We start from the raw sequence: 20,981 nt of genomic DNA, 5'->3' as shown, positions 1-20,981 counted from the left end.
TGACGCTGCAGAGGAGAATGGAGGTGTTTTAAACCCTGTTGGATGTGAGCAGTGATGACGCTGCAGAGGAGAATGGAGGTGTTTTAAACCCTGTTGGATGTGAGCAGTGATGACGCTGCAGAGGAGAATGGAGGTGTTTTAAACCCTGTTGGATGTGAGCAGTGATGACGCTGCAGAGGAGAATGGAGGTGTTTTAAACCCTGTTGGATGTGAGCAGTGATGACGCTGCAGAGGAGAATGGAGGTGTTTTAATAAACCCTGTTGGATGTGAGCAGTGATGACGCTGCAGAGGAGAATGGAGGTGTTTTAAACCCTGTTGGATGTGAGCAGTGATGACGCTGCAGAGGAGAATGGAAGTGTTTTCAGCTGCTAGAGGATTTACAGAAACTGGGAACAAAGATATTCCAGCCGGTCTAGCCAAGTAAATAAATGGTAAATGGTTAATTTTTATAGCGCTTTTATCCAAGGCAATCTTTACATAGATTGTGCATTCACCCATTCATTCACGCTCACATTCATACACCAATGACAGAGGAAACCATGCGAGGCACCAACCTGCACATCGGGAGCAATCAGGGGTTCAGAGTCTTGCTCAAGGACACTTGGACACTAACTCTGGGGGAGCCCACAGGGTTTGAACTCGGCTGCTCTACAGGCCACTCTACCGCTGAGCCACTGCCGTCCCTTATACCAGGGGTTCTCAACCCGTGGGTCGCGACCCCTCAGGGGGTCGCAAAATTATTTTAGGGGGTCCCCAAATTATTAAAAAAAAAAAAAAGATTTATTTTTAAATTTATTTTCACGATTTTTCAAAAATAGCAGACCTACAAGCTCGTAGCGCGCCACTCGGTGGCGCGCTATGAGCTTGTAGATCTGCTATTTTTCAATAGCTAAATTATAACAATGCTTAAAACACCAAAAGGGGTTCCCGCCCCAAAATGGTTTAAGGTTATTGTAGCAGTCAATTTATATTGGGGGTCGGGAGGGGGCGGGGCGGGGGTCCCGAGACGTTGCCAAATCATTTTCGGGGGTCCCCGGCCAAAAAGGTTGAGAACCCCTGCCTTATACTATTAATAATAAATTGCATTTTCATAGCACTTGTCCAAGTGCTCAAAGCGCTTTACAGGTGCATTCATTCATTCATTCATTCATACATTGGGGGTATTAATATACCCTTGGACAAGCTGCCCTGCCGGAGCAGATCACTGCCCTGCCCTGCCCTGCCCTGCCCTGCCCTGCCCTGCCCTGCCCTGCCCTGCCCTGCCGGAGCAGATCACTTTAGTCAAGTCTGTTCATTATGAGTGACTTTGGGCTTTATGTTTCTGTACAGTCACGTGTGCTGTTAACTGTAAATAATGGTAGCTGTGGCTCGTGAGAACAAGTGGTTCTTCTGACACGTTTTCATGTCAGGGACTCTGAAATGAAATGAATAAGCATTTGTCCATAGAGTGGACCCCCACCTAAAACCATTTTGTGCCAGCTGCTCCCATACAAGATCTGTGTTAAAAGTCTTTGAATATATATTCTTTCAGAGCGAACGGTTTTAACTCAAATCTTTGCTTCTGGGGGGGGGGGGTCCCTGGAACTACATATTTTCAGATTGGGGTGCGCAGCCAAATACAGATAATTCTGGGGGTCCTTGACATGAAAAAGGTTGAGCACCGCCTGACATACAAACGGGTTTCTCAGAGGAGGTCAGGATCTAGAAGGCATTTGTAGAATCGTTCTCAGGTCTAAATGGGTTAATAATTAGCAATGGAATGGAATTGCAACATTGCGTACAGCTCTGCTTCATTGATATGTGCACAGGACCTTATCATGTGTAGATATCTCACACACAGTCACACACACACACACACACACACACACACGCTTCAAAAAACAAATATTTCCGGTGCCTCTGACTGCGGCAGAGGATATATCAAAGACAAAAAAAAACTTCCACAGCCTTCCACAAACCTCTTTCAAACACTTATTAGATCAAGTATATAAAAAATACAAGTTATCAGGAAGTGTCATTTGAGCCGCCGGGGGAGGTTTGGCGAGAATGTGGAGAAACGAACGCAGCGAACAGAACAGAACAGGACAGGACAGGACAGGACAGGACAGAACAGGACAGGACAGGACAGAACAGGACAGAACAGAACAGAACAGAACAGAACAGAACAGAACAGGACAGGACAGGACAGGACAGGACAGGACAGGACAGAACAGGACAGGACAGGACAGGACAGGACAGGACAGGACAGGACAGGACGGTGGTTGTTAATAATGCGATGTGATTGACAGGGAACTGGCTCTGTGCCAAGTATCTGTCTGAAAGACAAAGAGGGGAACGCGGTGAAAAGAAGTCACTGATTGATGGTGACGGAGTCCCTACGGAGTGGAGACGCCGAGCAGAGTGCCTGGCTTTGTATTAATCACCAACGTTTCAGTGCTCAGACTGGGATGAGGGCGTGACGAACACGCACTGAATCGTGAAAAACCCTCCTAAGGGCCTCGTGGGGAAAACCTCATGTGTGCTGATCTGAAGTAAATTGTTTAAATCCCCCGCACGTGTGCACGACGTGCACACACACACACACACACACACACACACACACACACACACACACACACACACACACACACACACACACACACACACACACACACACACACACACAGAGAGAGAGAGAGACAAAAGCCTTCATCATTCATTCATTCTAAATCTGCTAACATCCTCATCCCGGGGCAAACGTTAGGCAAAACAAATAGCAGCTCTAGAATTAGCCTGGAAACCAGATGGATCTGCATAGGTGCGGTTTTTATATTTGGCACCCTAGCACAGACCCAGTTCACCCTAGCACAGACCCAGTTCACCCTAGCACAGACCCAGTTCACCCTATAGCACAGACCCAGTTCACCCTAGCACAGACCCAGTTCACCCTATAGCACAGACCCAGTTCACCCTAGCACATACCCAGTTCACCCTATAGCACAGACCCAGTTCACCCTATAGCACAGACCCAGTTCACCCTATAGCACAGACCCAGTTCACCCTATAGCACAGACCCAGTTCACCCTAGCACAGACCCAGTTCACCCTATAGCACAGACCCAGTTCACCCTATAGCACATACCCAGTTCACCCTATAGCACAGACCCAGTTCACCCTATAGCACAGACCCAGTCCACCCTAGCACAGACCCAGTTCACCCTAGCACAGACCCAGTTCACCCTAGCACAGACCCAGTTCACCCTATAGCACAGACCCAGTTCACCCTATAGCACAGACCCAGTTCACCCTAGCACAGACCCAGTTCACCCTATAGCACAGACCCAGTCCACCCTAGCACAGACCCAGTCCACCCTATAGCACAGACCCAGTTCACCCTATAGCACAGACCCAGTTCACCCTAGCACAGACCCAGTTCACCCTATAGCACAGACCCAGTTCACCCTATAGCACAGACCCAGTTCACCCTAGCACAGACCCAGTTCACCCTATAGCACAGACCCAGTTCACCCTAGCACAGACCCAGTCCACCCTAGCACAGACCCAGTTCACCCTATAGCACAGACCCAGTTCACCCTATAGCACAGACCCAGTTCACCCTATAGCACTGACCCAGTTCACCCTATAGCACAGACCCAGTTCACCCTATAGCACAGACCCAGTTCACCCTATAGCACAGACCCAGTTCACCCTATAGCACTGACCCAGTTCACCCTATAGCACAGACCCAGTTCACCCTATAGCACAGACCCAGTTCACCCTATAGCACAGGCCCAGTTCACCCTAGCACAGACCCAGTTCACCCTATAGCACAGACCCAGTTCACCCTATAGCACAGGCCCAGTTCACCCTAGCACAGACCCAGTTCACCCTATAGCACAGACCCAGTTCACCCTATAGCACAGACCCAGTTCACCCTATAGCACAGGCCCAGTTCACCCTAGCACAGACCCAGTTCACCCTATAGCACAGACCCAGTTCACCCTAGCACAGACCCAGTCCACCCTATAGCACAGACCCAGTTCACCCTATAGCACAGACCCAGTTCACCCTAGCACAGACCCAGTCCACCCTATAGCACAGACCCAGTCCACCCTATAGCACAGACCCAGTTCACCCTATAGCACAGACCCAGTTCACCCTATAGCACAGGCCCAGTTCACCCTATAGCACAGACCCAGTTCACCCTATAGCACAGACCCAGTTCACCCTATAGCACAGGCCCAGTTCACCCTAGCACAGACCCAGTTCACCCTATAGCACAGACCCAGTTCACCCTATAGCACAGACCCAGTCCACCCTATAGCACAGACCCAGTTCACCCTATAGCACAGACCCAGTCCACCCTAGCACAGACCCAGTTCACCCTAGCACAGACCCAGTTCACCCTATAGCACAGACCCAGTTCACCCTATAGCACAGACCCAGTTCACCCTATAGCACTGACCCAGTTCACCCTATAGCACAGACCCAGTTCACCCTAGCACAGACCCAGTTCACCCTATAGCACAGACCCAGTTCACCCTATAGCACAGGCCCAGTTCACCCTAGCACAGACCCAGTTCACCCTATAGCACAGACCCAGTTCACCCTATAGCACAGACCCAGTCCACCCTATAGCACAGACCCAGTTCACCCTATAGCACAGACCCAGTCCACCCTAGCACAGACCCAGTTCACCCTAGCACAGACCCAGTTCACCCTATAGCACAGACCCAGTTCACCCTAGCACAGACCCAGTTCACCCTATAGCACAGACCCAGTTCACCCTATAGCACAGACCCAGTTCACCCTATAGCACAGACCCAGTTCACCCTATAGCACAGACCCAGTTCACCCTATAGCACAGACCCAGTTCACCCTATAGCACAGACCCAGTTCACCCTAGCACAGACCCAGTTCACCCTATAGCACAGACCCAGTTCACCCTATAGCACAGACCCAGTTCACCCTATAGCACAGACCCAGTCCACCCTAGCACAGACCCAGTTCACCCTATAGCACAGACCCAGTTCACCCTAGCACAGACCCAGTTCACCCTAGCACAGACCCAGTTCACCCTAGCACAGACCCAGTTCACCCTAGCACAGACCCAGTTCACCCTAGCACAGACCCAGTTCACCCTAGCACAGACCCAGTTCACCCTAGCACAGACCCAGTTCACCCTATAGCACAGACCCAGTTCACCCTATAGCACAGACCCAGTCCACCCTAGCACAGACCCAGTTCACCCTATAGCACAGACCCAGTTCACCCTAGCACAGACCCAGTTCACCCTAGCACAGACCCAGTTCACCCTATAGCACAGACCCAGTTCACCCTAGCACAGACCCAGTTCACCCTATAGCACTGACCCAGTTCACCCTATAGCACAGACCCAGTTCACCCTAGCACAGACCCAGTTCACCCTATAGCACAGACCCAGTTCACCCTAGCACAGACCCAGTTCACCCTATAGCACAGACCCAGTTCACCCTAGCACAGACCCAGTTCACCCTATAGCACTGACCCAGTTCACCCTAGCACAGACCCAGTTCACCCTATAGCACAGACCCAGTTCACCCTATAGCACAGACCCAGTCCACCCTAGCACAGACCCAGTTCACCCTATAGCACAGACCCAGTCCACCCTATAGCACAGACCCAGTTCACCCTATAGCACAGACCCAGTTCACCCTAGCACAGACCCAGTTCACCCTATAGCACAGACCCAGTTCACCCTAGCACAGACCCAGTTCACCCTATAGCACAGACCCAGTTCACCCTATAGCACTGACCCAGTTCACCCTAGCACAGACCCAGTTCACCCTATAGCACAGACCCAGTTCACCCTAGCACAGACCCAGTTCACCCTAGCACAGACCCAGTTCACCCTATAGCACAGACCCAGTTCACCCTATAGCACAGACCCAGTTCACCCTATAGCACAGACCCAGTTCACCCTATAGCACAGACCCAGTTCACCCTAGCACAGACCCAGTTCACCCTATAGCACAGACCCAGTTCACCCTAGCACATACCCAGTTCACCCTATAGCACAGACCCAGTTCACCCTATAGCACAGACCCAGTTCACCCTATAGCACAGACCCAGTTCACCCTATAGCACAGACCCAGTTCACCCTAGCACAGACCCAGTTCACCCTATAGCACAGACCCAGTTCACCCTAGCACAGACCCAGTTCACCCTATAGCACAGACCCAGTTCACCCTAGCACAGACCCAGTTCACCCTATAGCACAGACCCAGTTCACCCTAGCACAGACCCAGTTCACCCTATAGCACAGACCCAGTTCACCCTATAGCACAGACCCAGTTCACCCTATAGCACAGACCCAGTTCACCCTAGCACAGACCCAGTCCACCCTAGCACAGACCCAGTTCACCCTATAGCACAGACCCAGTTCACCCTATAGCACAGACCCAGTTCACCCTAGCACAGACCCAGTCCACCCTAGCACAGACCCAGTTCACCCTATAGCACAGACCCAGTTCACCCTATAGCACAGACCCAGTTCACCCTATAGCACAGACCCAGTTCACCCTATAGCACAGACCCAGTTCACCCTATAGCACAGACCCAGTTCACCCTATAGCACTGACCCAGTTCACCCTATAGCACAGACCCAGTTCACCCTATAGCACAGACCCAGTTCACCCTAGCACAGACCCAGGTCACCCTAGCACAGACCCAGGTCACCCTATAGCACAGACCCAGTTCACCCTATAGCACAGACCCAGTTCACCCTATAGCACTGACCCAGTTCACCCTATAGCACAGACCCAGTTCACCCTAGCACAGACCCAGTTCACCCTATAGCACAGACCCAGTTCACCCTATAGCACAGACCCAGTTCACCCTAGCACAGACCCAGTTCACCCTATAGCACAGACCCAGTTCACCCTATAGCACAGACCCAGTTCACCCTATAGCACAGACCCAGTCCACCCTATAGCACAGACCCAGTTCACCCTAGCACAGACCCAGTTCACCCTATAGCACAGACCCAGTTCACCCTATAGCACAGACCCAGTTCACCCTATAGCACAGACCCAGTTCACCCTATAGCACAGACCCAGTTCACCCTAGCACAGACCCAGTCCACCCTAGCACAGACCCAGTCCACCCTAGCACAGACCCAGTTCACCCTATAGCACAGACCCAGTTCACCCTATAGCACAGACCCAGTTCACCCTATAGCACAGACCCAGTCCACCCTATAGCACAGACCCAGTTCACCCTAGCACAGACCCAGTTCACCCTATAGCACAGACCCAGTTCACCCTTTAGCACAGACCCAGTTCACCCTATAGCACAGACCCAGTTCACCCTATAGCACAGACCCAGTTCACCCTAGCACAGACCCAGTCCACCCTAGCACAGACCCAGTCCACCCTAGCACAGACCCAGTCCACCCTAGCACAGACCCAGTTCACCCTATAGCACAGACCCAGTTCACCCTATAGCACAGACCCAGTTCACCCTAGCACAGACCCAGTCCACCCTAGCACAGACCCAGTCCACCCTAGCACAGACCCAGTCCACCCTAGCACAGACCCAGTTCACCCTATAGCACTGACCCAGTTCACCCTATAGCACAGACCCAGTTCACCCTATAGCACAGACCCAGTTCACCCTAGCACAGACCCAGGTCACCCTAGCACAGACCCAGGTCACCCTATAGCACAGACCCAGTTCACCCTATAGCACAGACCCAGTTCACCCTATAGCACTGACCCAGTTCACCCTATAGCACAGACCCAGTTCACCCTAGCACAGACCCAGTTCACCCTATAGCACAGACCCAGTTCACCCTATAGCACAGACCCAGTTCACCCTAGCACAGACCCAGTTCACCCTATAGCACAGACCCAGTTCACCCTATAGCACAGACCCAGTTCACCCTATAGCACAGACCCAGTCCACCCTATAGCACAGACCCAGTTCACCCTAGCACAGACCCAGTTCACCCTATAGCACAGACCCAGTTCACCCTATAGCACAGACCCAGTTCACCCTATAGCACAGACCCAGTTCACCCTATAGCACAGACCCAGTTCACCCTAGCACAGACCCAGTCCACCCTAGCACAGACCCAGTCCACCCTAGCACAGACCCAGTTCACCCTATAGCACAGACCCAGTTCACCCTATAGCACAGACCCAGTTCACCCTATAGCACAGACCCAGTCCACCCTATAGCACAGACCCAGTTCACCCTAGCACAGACCCAGTTCACCCTATAGCACAGACCCAGTTCACCCTATAGCACAGACCCAGTTCACCCTATAGCACAGACCCAGTTCACCCTATAGCACAGACCCAGTTCACCCTAGCACAGACCCAGTCCACCCTAGCACAGACCCAGTCCACCCTAGCACAGACCCAGTCCACCCTAGCACAGACCCAGTTCACCCTATAGCACAGACCCAGTTCACCCTATAGCACAGACCCAGTTCACCCTAGCACAGACCCAGTCCACCCTAGCACAGACCCAGTCCACCCTAGCACAGACCCAGTCCACCCTAGCACAGACCCAGTTCACCCTAGCACAGACCCAGTTCACCCTATAGCACAGACCCAGTTCACCCTATAGCACAGACCCAGTTCACCCTATAGCACAGACCCAGTTCACCCTATAGCACAGACCCAGTTCACCCTATAGCACAGACCCAGTTCACCCTATAGCACAGACCCAGTTCACCCTATAGCACAGACCCAGTTCACCCTATAGCACAGACCCAGTTCACCCTATAGCACAGACCCAGTTCACCCTATAGCACAGACCCAGTTCACCCTATAGCACAGACCCAGTTCACCCTATAGCACAGACCCAGTTCACCCTATAGCACTGACCCAGTTCACCCTATAGCACAGACCCAGTTCACCCTATAGCACAGACCCAGTTCACCCTAGCACAGACCCAGTTCACCCTATAGCACAGACCCAGTTCACCCTATAGCACAGACCCAGTTCACCCTAGCACAGACCCAGTTCACCCTATAGCACAGACCCAGTTCACCCTATAGCACAGACCCAGTTCACCCTAGCACAGACCCAGTCCACCCTAGCACAGACCCAGTTCACCCTATAGCACAGACCCAGTTCACCCTATAGCACAGACCCAGTTCACCCTATAGCACAGACCCAGTTCACCCTATAGCACAGACCCAGTTCACCCTATAGCACAGACCCAGTTCACCCTATAGCACTGACCCAGTTCACCCTATAGCACAGACCCAGTTCACCCTATAGCACAGACCCAGTTCACCCTAGCACAGACCCAGGTCACCCTAGCACAGACCCAGGTCACCCTATAGCACAGACCCAGTTCACCCTATAGCACAGACCCAGTTCACCCTATAGCACTGACCCAGTTCACCCTATAGCACAGACCCAGTTCACCCTAGCACAGACCCAGTTCACCCTATAGCACAGACCCAGTTCACCCTATAGCACAGACCCAGTTCACCCTAGCACAGACCCAGTTCACCCTATAGCACAGACCCAGTTCACCCTATAGCACAGACCCAGTTCACCCTATAGCACAGACCCAGTCCACCCTATAGCACAGACCCAGTTCACCCTAGCACAGACCCAGTTCACCCTATAGCACAGACCCAGTTCACCCTATAGCACAGACCCAGTTCACCCTATAGCACAGACCCAGTTCACCCTATAGCACAGACCCAGTTCACCCTAGCACAGACCCAGTCCACCCTAGCACAGACCCAGTCCACCCTAGCACAGACCCAGTTCACCCTATAGCACAGACCCAGTTCACCCTATAGCACAGACCCAGTTCACCCTATAGCACAGACCCAGTCCACCCTATAGCACAGACCCAGTTCACCCTAGCACAGACCCAGTTCACCCTATAGCACAGACCCAGTTCACCCTATAGCACAGACCCAGTTCACCCTATAGCACAGACCCAGTTCACCCTATAGCACAGACCCAGTTCACCCTAGCACAGACCCAGTCCACCCTAGCACAGACCCAGTCCACCCTAGCACAGACCCAGTCCACCCTAGCACAGACCCAGTTCACCCTATAGCACAGACCCAGTTCACCCTATAGCACAGACCCAGTTCACCCTAGCACAGACCCAGTCCACCCTAGCACAGACCCAGTCCACCCTAGCACAGACCCAGTCCACCCTAGCACAGACCCAGTTCACCCTATAGCACTGACCCAGTTCACCCTATAGCACAGACCCAGTTCACCCTATAGCACAGACCCAGTTCACCCTAGCACAGACCCAGGTCACCCTAGCACAGACCCAGGTCACCCTATAGCACAGACCCAGTTCACCCTATAGCACAGACCCAGTTCACCCTATAGCACTGACCCAGTTCACCCTATAGCACAGACCCAGTTCACCCTAGCACAGACCCAGTTCACCCTATAGCACAGACCCAGTTCACCCTATAGCACAGACCCAGTTCACCCTAGCACAGACCCAGTTCACCCTATAGCACAGACCCAGTTCACCCTATAGCACAGACCCAGTTCACCCTATAGCACAGACCCAGTCCACCCTATAGCACAGACCCAGTTCACCCTAGCACAGACCCAGTTCACCCTATAGCACAGACCCAGTTCACCCTATAGCACAGACCCAGTTCACCCTATAGCACAGACCCAGTTCACCCTATAGCACAGACCCAGTTCACCCTAGCACAGACCCAGTCCACCCTAGCACAGACCCAGTCCACCCTAGCACAGACCCAGTTCACCCTATAGCACAGACCCAGTTCACCCTATAGCACAGACCCAGTTCACCCTATAGCACAGACCCAGTCCACCCTATAGCACAGACCCAGTTCACCCTAGCACAGACCCAGTTCACCCTATAGCACAGACCCAGTTCACCCTATAGCACAGACCCAGTTCACCCTATAGCACAGACCCAGTTCACCCTATAGCACAGACCCAGTTCACCCTAGCACAGACCCAGTCCACCCTAGCACAGACCCAGTCCACCCTAGCACAGACCCAGTCCACCCTAGCACAGACCCAGTTCACCCTATAGCACAGACCCAGTTCACCCTATAGCACAGACCCAGTTCACCCTAGCACAGACCCAGTCCACCCTAGCACAGACCCAGTCCACCCTAGCACAGACCCAGTCCACCCTAGCACAGACCCAGTTCACCCTAGCACAGACCCAGTTCACCCTATAGCACAGACCCAGTTCACCCTATAGCACAGACCCAGTTCACCCTATAGCACAGACCCAGTTCACCCTATAGCACAGACCCAGTTCACCCTATAGCACAGACCCAGTTCACCCTATAGCACAGACCCAGTTCACCCTATAGCACAGACCCAGTTCACCCTATAGCACAGACCCAGTTCACCCTATAGCACAGACCCAGTTCACCCTATAGCACAGACCCAGTTCACCCTATAGCACAGACCCAGTTCACCCTATAGCACAGACCCAGTTCACCCTATAGCACTGACCCAGTTCACCCTATAGCACAGACCCAGTTCACCCTATAGCACAGACCCAGTTCACCCTATAGCACAGACCCAGTTCACCCTATAGCACAGACCCAGTTCACCCTAGCACAGACCCAGTTCACCCTATAGCACAGACCCAGTTCACCCTATAGCACAGACCCAGTTCACCCTATAGCACAGACCCAGTTCACCCTATAGCACAGACCCAGTTCACCCTAGCACAGACCCAGTTCACCCTATAGCACAGACCCAGTTCACCCTATAGCACAGACCCAGTTCACCCTATAGCACAGACCCAGTCCACCCTATAGCACAGACCCAGTTCACCCTATAGCACAGACCCAGTTCACCCTATAGCACAGACCCAGTTCACCCTATAGCACAGACCCAGTTCACCCTATAGCACAGACCCAGTTCACCCTAGCACAGACCCAGTTCACCCTATAGCACAGACCCAGTTCACCCTAGCACAGACCCAGTTCACCCTATAGCACAGACCCAGTTCACCCTAGCACAGACCCAGTTCACCCTATAGCACAGACCCAGTTCACCCTATAGCACAGACCCAGTTCACCCTATAGCACAGACCCAGTCCACCCTATAGCACAGACCCAGTTCACCCTATAGCACAGACCCAGTTCACCCTATAGCACAGACCCAGTTCACCCTATAGCACAGACCCAGTTCACCCTATAGCACAGACCCAGTTCACCCTAGCACAGACCCAGTTCACCCTATAGCACAGACCCAGTTCACCCTAGCACAGACCCAGTTCACCCTATAGCACAGACCCAGTTCACCCTAGCACAGACCCAGTTCACCCTAGCACAGACCCAGTTCACCCTATAGCACAGACCCAGTTCACCCTATAGCACAGACCCAGTTCACCCTAGCACAGACCCAGTTCACCCTATAGCACAGACCCAGTTCACCCTAGCACAGACCCAGTTCACCCTAGCACAGACCCAGTTCACCCTAGCACAGACCCAGTTCACCCTATAGCACAGACCCAGTTCACCCTATAGCACAGACCCAGTTCACCCTAGCACAGACCCAGTTCACCCTATAGCACAGACCCAGTTCACCCTATAGCACAGACCCAGTTCCACAGTCTGGTTGTTCCAGGGTTTCAACAACTTGGGATGCCCTGAAAAGGAGGGCAAAAAGCTGCCAAATTGTGGTTCTGTCTCTGCTATAAAAAAGTATAAAAGAGACACTGTTACAGTATTTATTCCCCACACAGAGAGTACTGAGTGACATCATGCTTATTGTAAACATGATGTATGGCTGCCATGATTTTGTGAATGTAAGCTTAATCGTATCTCTCTCTCTCTCTCTCTCTCTCTCTCTCTCTCTCTCTCTCTCTCTCTCTCGTGTGTGTGTGTGTGTGTGTGTCTCTCTATGTGTGTGTGTGTGTGTGTGTGTGTGTGCGCGGTGGTCTCGTGCAGGGAATGCACCCGGCGTTCATCGGCGCCCAGTTCCCGTTCTCCGTGGCCACCGGCCCTCATCCGCCCATGGCCGCCACGGCTGTCACCTTCCCTGGCGGCGTGCCCGTCCCCGCCATGACCCAGATCGCCGTCCACCCCTACCACCCCGAGACGGGCCTGCCCCTCGCCACCACAGTAGCAGGTCAGTACAGAGACCCCTACCACACCGAGACGGGCCTGCCCCTCGCCACCACAGTAGCAGTTCAGTACAGAGACCCCTACCACACCGAGACGGGCCTGCCCCTCACCACCACAGTAGCAGTTCAGTACAGAGACCCCTACCACACCGAGACGGGCCTGCCCCTCGCCACCACAGTAGCAGTTCAGTACAGAGACCCCTACCACACCGAGACGGGCCTGCCCCTCACCACCACAGTAGCAGGTCAGTACAGAGACCCCTACCACACCGAGACGGGCCTGCCCCTCGCCACCACAGTAGCAGGTCAGTACGGTAAGGCAGGGGTCCGGGGACCCCCAGGGGTCAGGCAGTGGTTCCCAAGGTGGGGTCCGGGGACCCCCAGGGTAGCCTGGTGCAGCCAGACTCATAGTGAGGATTCAGGCTACCTCCAGGGGTCCTTGAGGGAGTTCCAGGGGGTCCCCAGCTAAATGAAATAGTTAGGAACCAAATGGACCCTTATGGGTCTAACTCTGAGTGTACAAATGGAACCAAAACGGACCCTAACGGGTCCGTTTGTACACTCTCAGAGTTAAATTAACATTGATTTTCACAATATAAATTGGGGGTCTCGGAGATAGAAATGCCATTAACCCATTCTGGGCGGGAACCCCTTTTGGTGTTAGCATCATGTTATGCTTTAGCTATTGAAAAATAGCAGATCTACAAGCTCATAGCGCGCCACCGAGTGGCGCGCTACGAGCTTGTAGGTCTGCTATTTTTGAAAAATCGAAGAACGACTGACATGGAAACATAGCTTTTTCAGAAAACTGTCAGGATGTAGAAGACATCTTTAGAATCTGATCTCAGGTCAAAATGTGTTAAATGGGGGGGTCCGTAGACTGATGCATGTCAAACTGACTGGGGGTCCTTGAAATGAAAATGGTTGAAAATCACCTGCTAGAGCCGTAAGACATCTAGCCCCTCCTTTACACAGGTTTAATGTTTGTCTTTAGTTCAATGTTTGTTTAGTAAACGCATTGACCATAAAGGGAAAATGTACGTCATAATGTGTCATTTACGTCATATTGTCCCTCATTACGTCATATTGTCCCTCATTACGTCATATTGTCTCTTTACTGTTAATGACGTTTAATGTTTGTGTTGGCACCGTTTGTTTTACATCACCATTACATCACCTAATCAACAAGCGTTAGACTTTAATATATTAGCGCCCCTCACTTCACACGGGTGTGATTTTTAGTTTACCACAATAACCCTGGTGTGCACCAGGGCTGCGTGCTAGATGTGCGTATAGTTTTGTGACTCCTCCTCCTCCTCTGTTCTGTCCAGTAGGGGGCGTTCACTCCAGCTCCAGCATCCAGGCGCTGCCCGCCCTCTCCTCCCAGCAGCCCGCCCCATTGGTCAGCACCTCCTTCCCAGTTGAGGACGAGCAGCACAGCCAGCCAATCAGCCAACAGGGTCTGCACTACCTGCACTCTGCCTACAGAGTTGGTGAGCAGCGGCCTTTAACTAAATAACTGCTGGTGACGGAATGTTCGCCAATTAGAATTCAACCGGAAACCGCTATTGACGTCTGATAAGCTTTATTATTGATATCAAACCGGATCGCTGATTTCTCGTTTTTTGTTTTTTTGCTTGGCCTTTCCTTCTTCAGCGATCCTAGACCGGTTTTGTGCATGCACAGTGCCGTTCACTTCTTCTCTACAGCCGGAATATAACTCTAAATCTACGGAACTCTCCATGGTTTAGGGTTAGGGTACCCTAACTCTCCATGGTTTAGGGTTAGGGTACCCTAACTCTCCATGGTTTAGGGTTAGGGTACCCTAACTCTCCATGGTTTAGGGTTAGGGTACCCTAACTCTCCATGGTTTAGGGTTAGGGTACCCTAACTCTCCATGGTTTAGGGTTAGGGTACCCTAACTCTCCATGGTTTTGACAAAACGCGCGATTTTCGGAGGTGTTTTCTGATTATCCGTTGATCTCGATTGGAAACATTGGCGCTTTCTAGAGCAAGGATGGCCTCATTTTCCGCCGCCCAAAAAACGGAGGTCGGGGGTTCGATCCCCTGGCCTTACAGATGATACATAACAAACCTCCTCCTCTGTGATGTAGGCATGCTGTCATTAGAGATGATACATAACAAACCTCCCCCTCTGTGATGTAGGCATGCTGTCATTAGAGATGATACATAACAAACCTCCCCCTCTGTGATGTAGGCATGCTGGTTAGAGATGATACATAACAAACCTCCCCCTCTGTGATGTAGGCATGCTGTCATTACAGATGATACATAACAAACCTCCCCCTCTGTGATGTAGGCATGCTGTCATTAGAGATGATACATAACAAACCTCCCCCTCTGTGATGTAGGCATGCTGGCCTTACAGATGATACATAACAAACCTCCCCCTCTGTGATGTAGGCATGCTGGCCTTACAGATGATACATAACAAACCTCCCCCTCTGTGATGTAGGCATGCTGTCATTACAGATGATACATAACAAACCTCCCCCTCTGTGATGTAGGCATGCTGTCATTAGAGATGATACATAACAAACCTCCCCCTCTGTGATGTAGGCATGCTGTCATTAGAGATGATACATAACAAACCTCCCCCTCTGTGATGTAGGCATGCTGGCCTTACAGATGATACATAACAAACCTCCCCCTCTGTGATGTAGGCATGCTGTCATTAGAGATGATACATAACAAACCTCCCCCTCTGTGATGTAGGCATGCTGTCATTAGAGATGATACATAACAAACCTCCCCCTCTGTGATGTAGGCATGCTGTCATTAGAGATGATACATAACAAACCTCCTCCTCTGTGATGTAGGCATGCTGTCATTAGAGATGATACATAACAAACCTCCCCCTCTGTGATGTAGGCATGCTGTCATTACAGATGATACATAACAAACCTCCTCCTCTGTGATGTAGGCATGCTGTCATTAGAGATGATACATAACAAACCTCCCCCTCTGTGATGTAGGCATGCTGGTTAGAGATGATTCATAACAAACCTCCTCCTCTGTGATGTAGGCATGCTGTCATTACAGATGATACATAACAAACCTCCCCCTCTGTGATGTAGGCATGCTGTCATTAGAGATGATACATAACAAACCTCCTCCTCTGTGATGTAGGCATGCTGTCATTAGAGATGATACATAACAAACCTCCCCCTCTGTGATGTAGGCATGCTGGTTACAGATGATTCATAACAAACCTCCTCCTCTGTGATGTAGGCATGCTGGCGTTGGAGATGCTGGGCAGGAGGGCTCACAACGACCATCCCAACAACTTCTCCCGCAGCCCGCCCTACACCGAGGACGTCAAGTGGTTGCTAGGACTGGCCGCCAGGCTAGGTGAGTGTAATGGTTGCTAGGACTGGCCGCCAGGCTAGGTGAGTGTAATGGTTGCTAGGACTGGCCGCCAGGCTAGGTGAGTGTAATGGTTGCTAGGACTGGCCGCGAGGCTAGGTGAGTGTAATGGTTGCTAGGACTGGCCGCGAGGCTAGGTGAGTGTAATGGTTGCTAGGACTGGCCGCGAGGTTAGGTGAGTGTAATGGTTGCTAGGACTGGCCGCCAGGCTAGGTGAGTGTATTTAATGGTTGCTAGGACTGGCCTTGAGGCTAGGTGAGTGTATTTAATGGTTGCTAGGACTGGCCTTGAGGCTAGGTGAGTGTATTTAATGGTTGCTAGGACTGGCCTTGAGGCTAGGTGAGTGTATTTAATGGTTGCTAGGACTGGCCTTGAGGCTAGGTGAGTGTATTTAATGGTTGCTAGGACTGGCCTTGAGGCTAGGTGAGTGTATTTAATGGTTGCTAGGACTGGCCTTGAGGCTAGGTGAGTGTATTTAATGGTTGCTAGGACTGGCCTTGAGGCTAGGTGAGTGTATTTAATGGTTGCTAGGACTGTCCTTGAGGCTAGGTAGAATTAAAAATGCAGGCAGATTAGGGGGGGGAGGAGAAACTCATTGATGTGCGGATGAATGATTGAACTGATCGATGCTGTTAGCCTGAATGATCCTTCACAGTACACAACATCCATGCATCATCTGGGATCCACACATTAGCCTGAATGATCCTTCACAGTACACAACATCCATGCATCATCTGGGATCCACACATTAGCCTGAATGATCCTTCACAGTACACAACATCCATGCATCATCTGGGATCCACACATTAGCCTGAATGATCCTTTACAGTACACAACATCCATGCATCATCTGGGATCCACACATTAGCCTGAATGATCCTTCACAGTACACAACATCCATGCATCATCTGGGATCCACACATTAGCCTGAATGATCCTTTACAGTACACAACATCTATGCATCATCTGGGATCCACACATTAGCCTGAATGATCCTTTACAGTACACAACATCTATGCATCATCTGGGATCCACACATTAGTCTGAATGATCCTTTACAGTACACAACATCTATGCATCATCTGGGATCCACACATTAGCCTGGATGGTCCTTCACAGTACACAACATACATGCATCATCTGGGATCCACACATTAGCCTGAATGATCCTTTACAGTACACAACATCCATGCATCATCTGGGATCCACACATTAGCCTGAATGATCCTTCACAGTACACAACATCTATGCATCATCTGGGATCCACACATTAGCCTGAATGATCCTTCACAGTACACACCATCCATGCATCATCTGGGATCCACACATTAGCCTGAATGATCCTTCACAGTACACAACATCCATGCATCATCTGGGATCCACACATTAGCCTGAATGATCCTTCACAGTACACAACATCCATGCATCATCTGGGATCCACACATTAGCCTGAATGATCCTTTACAGTACACAACATCTATGCATCATCTGGGATCCACACATTAGCCTGGATGGTCCTTCACAGTACACAACATCCATGCATCATCTGGGATCCACACATTAGCCTGAATGATCCTTTACAGTACACAACATCCATGCATCATCTGGGATCCACACATTAGCCTGAATGATCCTTCACAGTACACACCATCCATGCATCATCTGGGATCCACACATTAGCCTGAATGATCCTTCACAGTACACAACATCCATGCATCATCTGGGATCCACACATTAGCCTGAATGATCCTTCACAGTACACAACATCCATGCATCATCTGGGATCCACACATTAGCCTGAATGATCCTTCACAGTACACAACATCCATGCATCATCTGGGATCCACACATTAGCCTGAATGATCCTTTACAGTACACAACATCCATGCATCATCTGGGATCCACACATTAGCCTGAATGATCCTTTACAGTACACAACATACATGCATCATCTGGGATCCACACATCCAGAGCCAGATAAAAATACATGCATAATAATATTACACCTCTTGCTTGAGATCATTCATTATTCCTTTTTTGCCTGGAGGCAGAAAATATGGTAATGTGTCCATGTTTACATATCGACCAAGAGCTTAGTTATTCCATTCTTTATGTATTTGAAATAATGTAGAAATAATAATAATGGATTTGTAGGGGTGTGGATTTGCAGACAGATAGGTAGATAGATGGATGGATAGATACCTTTATTATCATTGTGTGTGTGTACTCGTCTTGGTATCGCAGAGAGAGCGAGAGAGAGAGAGATAACTGGGGTCATCCACTGTGAGAGAGAGAGACATAGAGAGAGACAGAGACAGAGAGAGAGAGATAACTGGGGTCATCCACTGTGAGAGAGAGACATAGAGAGAGACAGAGACAGAGAGAGAGAGAGAGAGAGAGAGGCATAGAGGTATAACTAGGGTCATCCACTGTGAGAGAGAGAGACATAAAGAGAGAGAGAGAGAGACATAGAGAGAGACAGAGAGAGAGAGAGAGAGAGAGACATAGAGGTATAACTGGGGTCATCCACTGTGAGAGAGAGAGAGAGAGAGAGAGAGAGACATTATGCAGTTGAACGACTTGCATAATGGCAGATAAAGCCAAAGCAAAAGGAAATGGCAATATTGGAAAGAGATCAAACAATGCGGAGAATGGCGTGGGGGAGAAGCCACCCGACGGCTGTGGACTACAGGTGGACGGTGCCTGCCAACTTTGCCATACAGGTGGACAGGGCAAAAAATCACTGGTCTGTAAACGATGTAAGAAAAACTACTGCATTACGTGCTTGAAGAAGGACGAGGTGGAGTATGTGATTCTGCAAAAACAAGACACAGGCATAATGTGGTTTTGCCCATGTTGTGAGGAAAGCGTGGAAAAGAGCATTGCCGTGGAACAGCTGATCGAAGAAAAATGCCAACTTATTACCCAACTGTTTGGGGAGCGGCTGCTCGAGTTGGAGTCGAGAATGGAGGAAAAAGTTGCCGAAATGATTCGGGAGCGACTGAAAGACGTGGAAAAGGCCACACCAAGCTGGGCTGATGTGGTGAAGAATGCCGACCCAAAGGAGAAATCACTTGCCTTTAACAGTGTCCTGACTGAATTAGACGAACGTAAATCAAGGGAAAGAAATATCGTTGTGTTTGGACTAAAAGAGCCAAGCCTGGACAGCGGAGAGGAGAGACAACAAAGGGACTTGGAAACTGCAATGGACGTATTCAAAACGTGCAAAGTCCGCACGAATGCCGATTCATTTGTGAGAGTGACCCGGCTCGGGAAATACAACAGCGAAACCATGGAGGATCCAGACAGAGCGGGGCGGCCCGTTCTGGTCACACTGCAGAGCATGGAACTAAAAACGAGCTTGTTCAAGAAGATCGCAGCGTTACATCAAACGGATAAATACGAAAACATAAGAATTGCTAACGACCTTACAAGGACGGAGAGAGAAAAGGAGAAGGAGCTGTATGAAGAGGCAAAGGAAAAGCGACGAAATTCGTCGGGGGAATTCACCTACAAAGTCCGGGGTCCTCCCTGGGCCAGGAGAGTGGTGAGAATCCCAAAGACACCGTGACTTGAACATGACCATGATCTTGCACCCCAGACATATCAGGGCAGTAATTCTTCCCCCCTAGAAAGCGTATTATGTCTATATACAAACGCGGACCAACTCCACAACAAAATGCATGAATTTACAGCTCGTTTGAAAGTGCACCCACTCATACAGATTATTGGTATTACGGAAGTTAAAGCAAAGCAATCGAAGCATAAAATGAACCCAGTGGACTTTAATTTAGATGAAGTTGATGGCTACAATATGTTTTCCAAGAATATTGACAATGATGTAGGTAGAGGCTTACTGCTTTATATTCATAGATCATTAGAAGTTAAAGAAGTTACACTGGCGACAGAGTTTCAAGAGAATATTTTTGTGGAGATAAAATGTAGCAACAATGAGAAATTGATTGTGGGTTTGATTTATAGGTCACCGACAGATAGGGGTACAGAGACCAATAATGAAAATCTTTTGGTTTTAATCGAGGAGGTGTCATCTATGAAGTATTCACATGAACTAATTATGGGAGATTTTAACTTGCCAAATATAGATTGGAATCTACTTGATGCAAAGGGAGACGGAGCCACACTAGAAAATAGATTTTTGGACTGTGTTCAGAACGCACTGATGTTTCAACATGTAATGGAACCAACAAGGTGGAGAGGGGACGACACACCACATGTATTGGACCTTATACTTACGAACGAGGAGAATATGGTTGAGGATGTTCAGTATTTGGGCCCACTAGGTAAAAGTGACCATTGTGTTTTGTTGTTTAAGGTAATATGTTGTACAAAAATGAGAAAAAACGAAAAAATAAGAAAGAATTACAACAAGGGGAACTTTGAGGCAGCAATCAGAGAGCTGGAAATATTTAAATGGGTGGAATACTTTTCTGACTATGATGTCAACGCTAATTGGAGACTATTAAAGTTAAAGTTGAAAGAAATGG

The 20,981-nt window shown here is 50.3% G+C and overlaps 1 protein-coding gene across 1 annotated transcript in view; it reads left to right on the top strand.

The window, feature by feature from the left end:
• The window catches only part of zswim8 (zinc finger, SWIM-type containing 8), a 176,451-nt gene that overhangs the window by 141,419 nt on the left and 14,051 nt on the right, over positions 1–20,981 (top strand). Inside the window, exons 31-33 of the mRNA XM_079512880.1 lie at positions 12,914–13,094; positions 14,421–14,582; positions 16,342–16,461. Of these exons, the coding sequence (XP_079369006.1) occupies positions 12,914–13,094; positions 14,421–14,582; positions 16,342–16,461 (463 nt within the window). The remainder of the gene's footprint in view (positions 1–12,913; positions 13,095–14,420; positions 14,583–16,341; positions 16,462–20,981) is intronic.

Source organism: Electrona antarctica, assembly GCF_951216825.1.
Source record: "Electrona antarctica genome assembly, chromosome: 10".
NCBI classification, from domain to species: Eukaryota; Metazoa; Chordata; class Actinopteri; order Myctophiformes; family Myctophidae; genus Electrona; species Electrona antarctica.
Note: the sequence above shows the minus strand (reverse complement) of the source record. Positions and strands in the feature narration are given on the sequence as shown.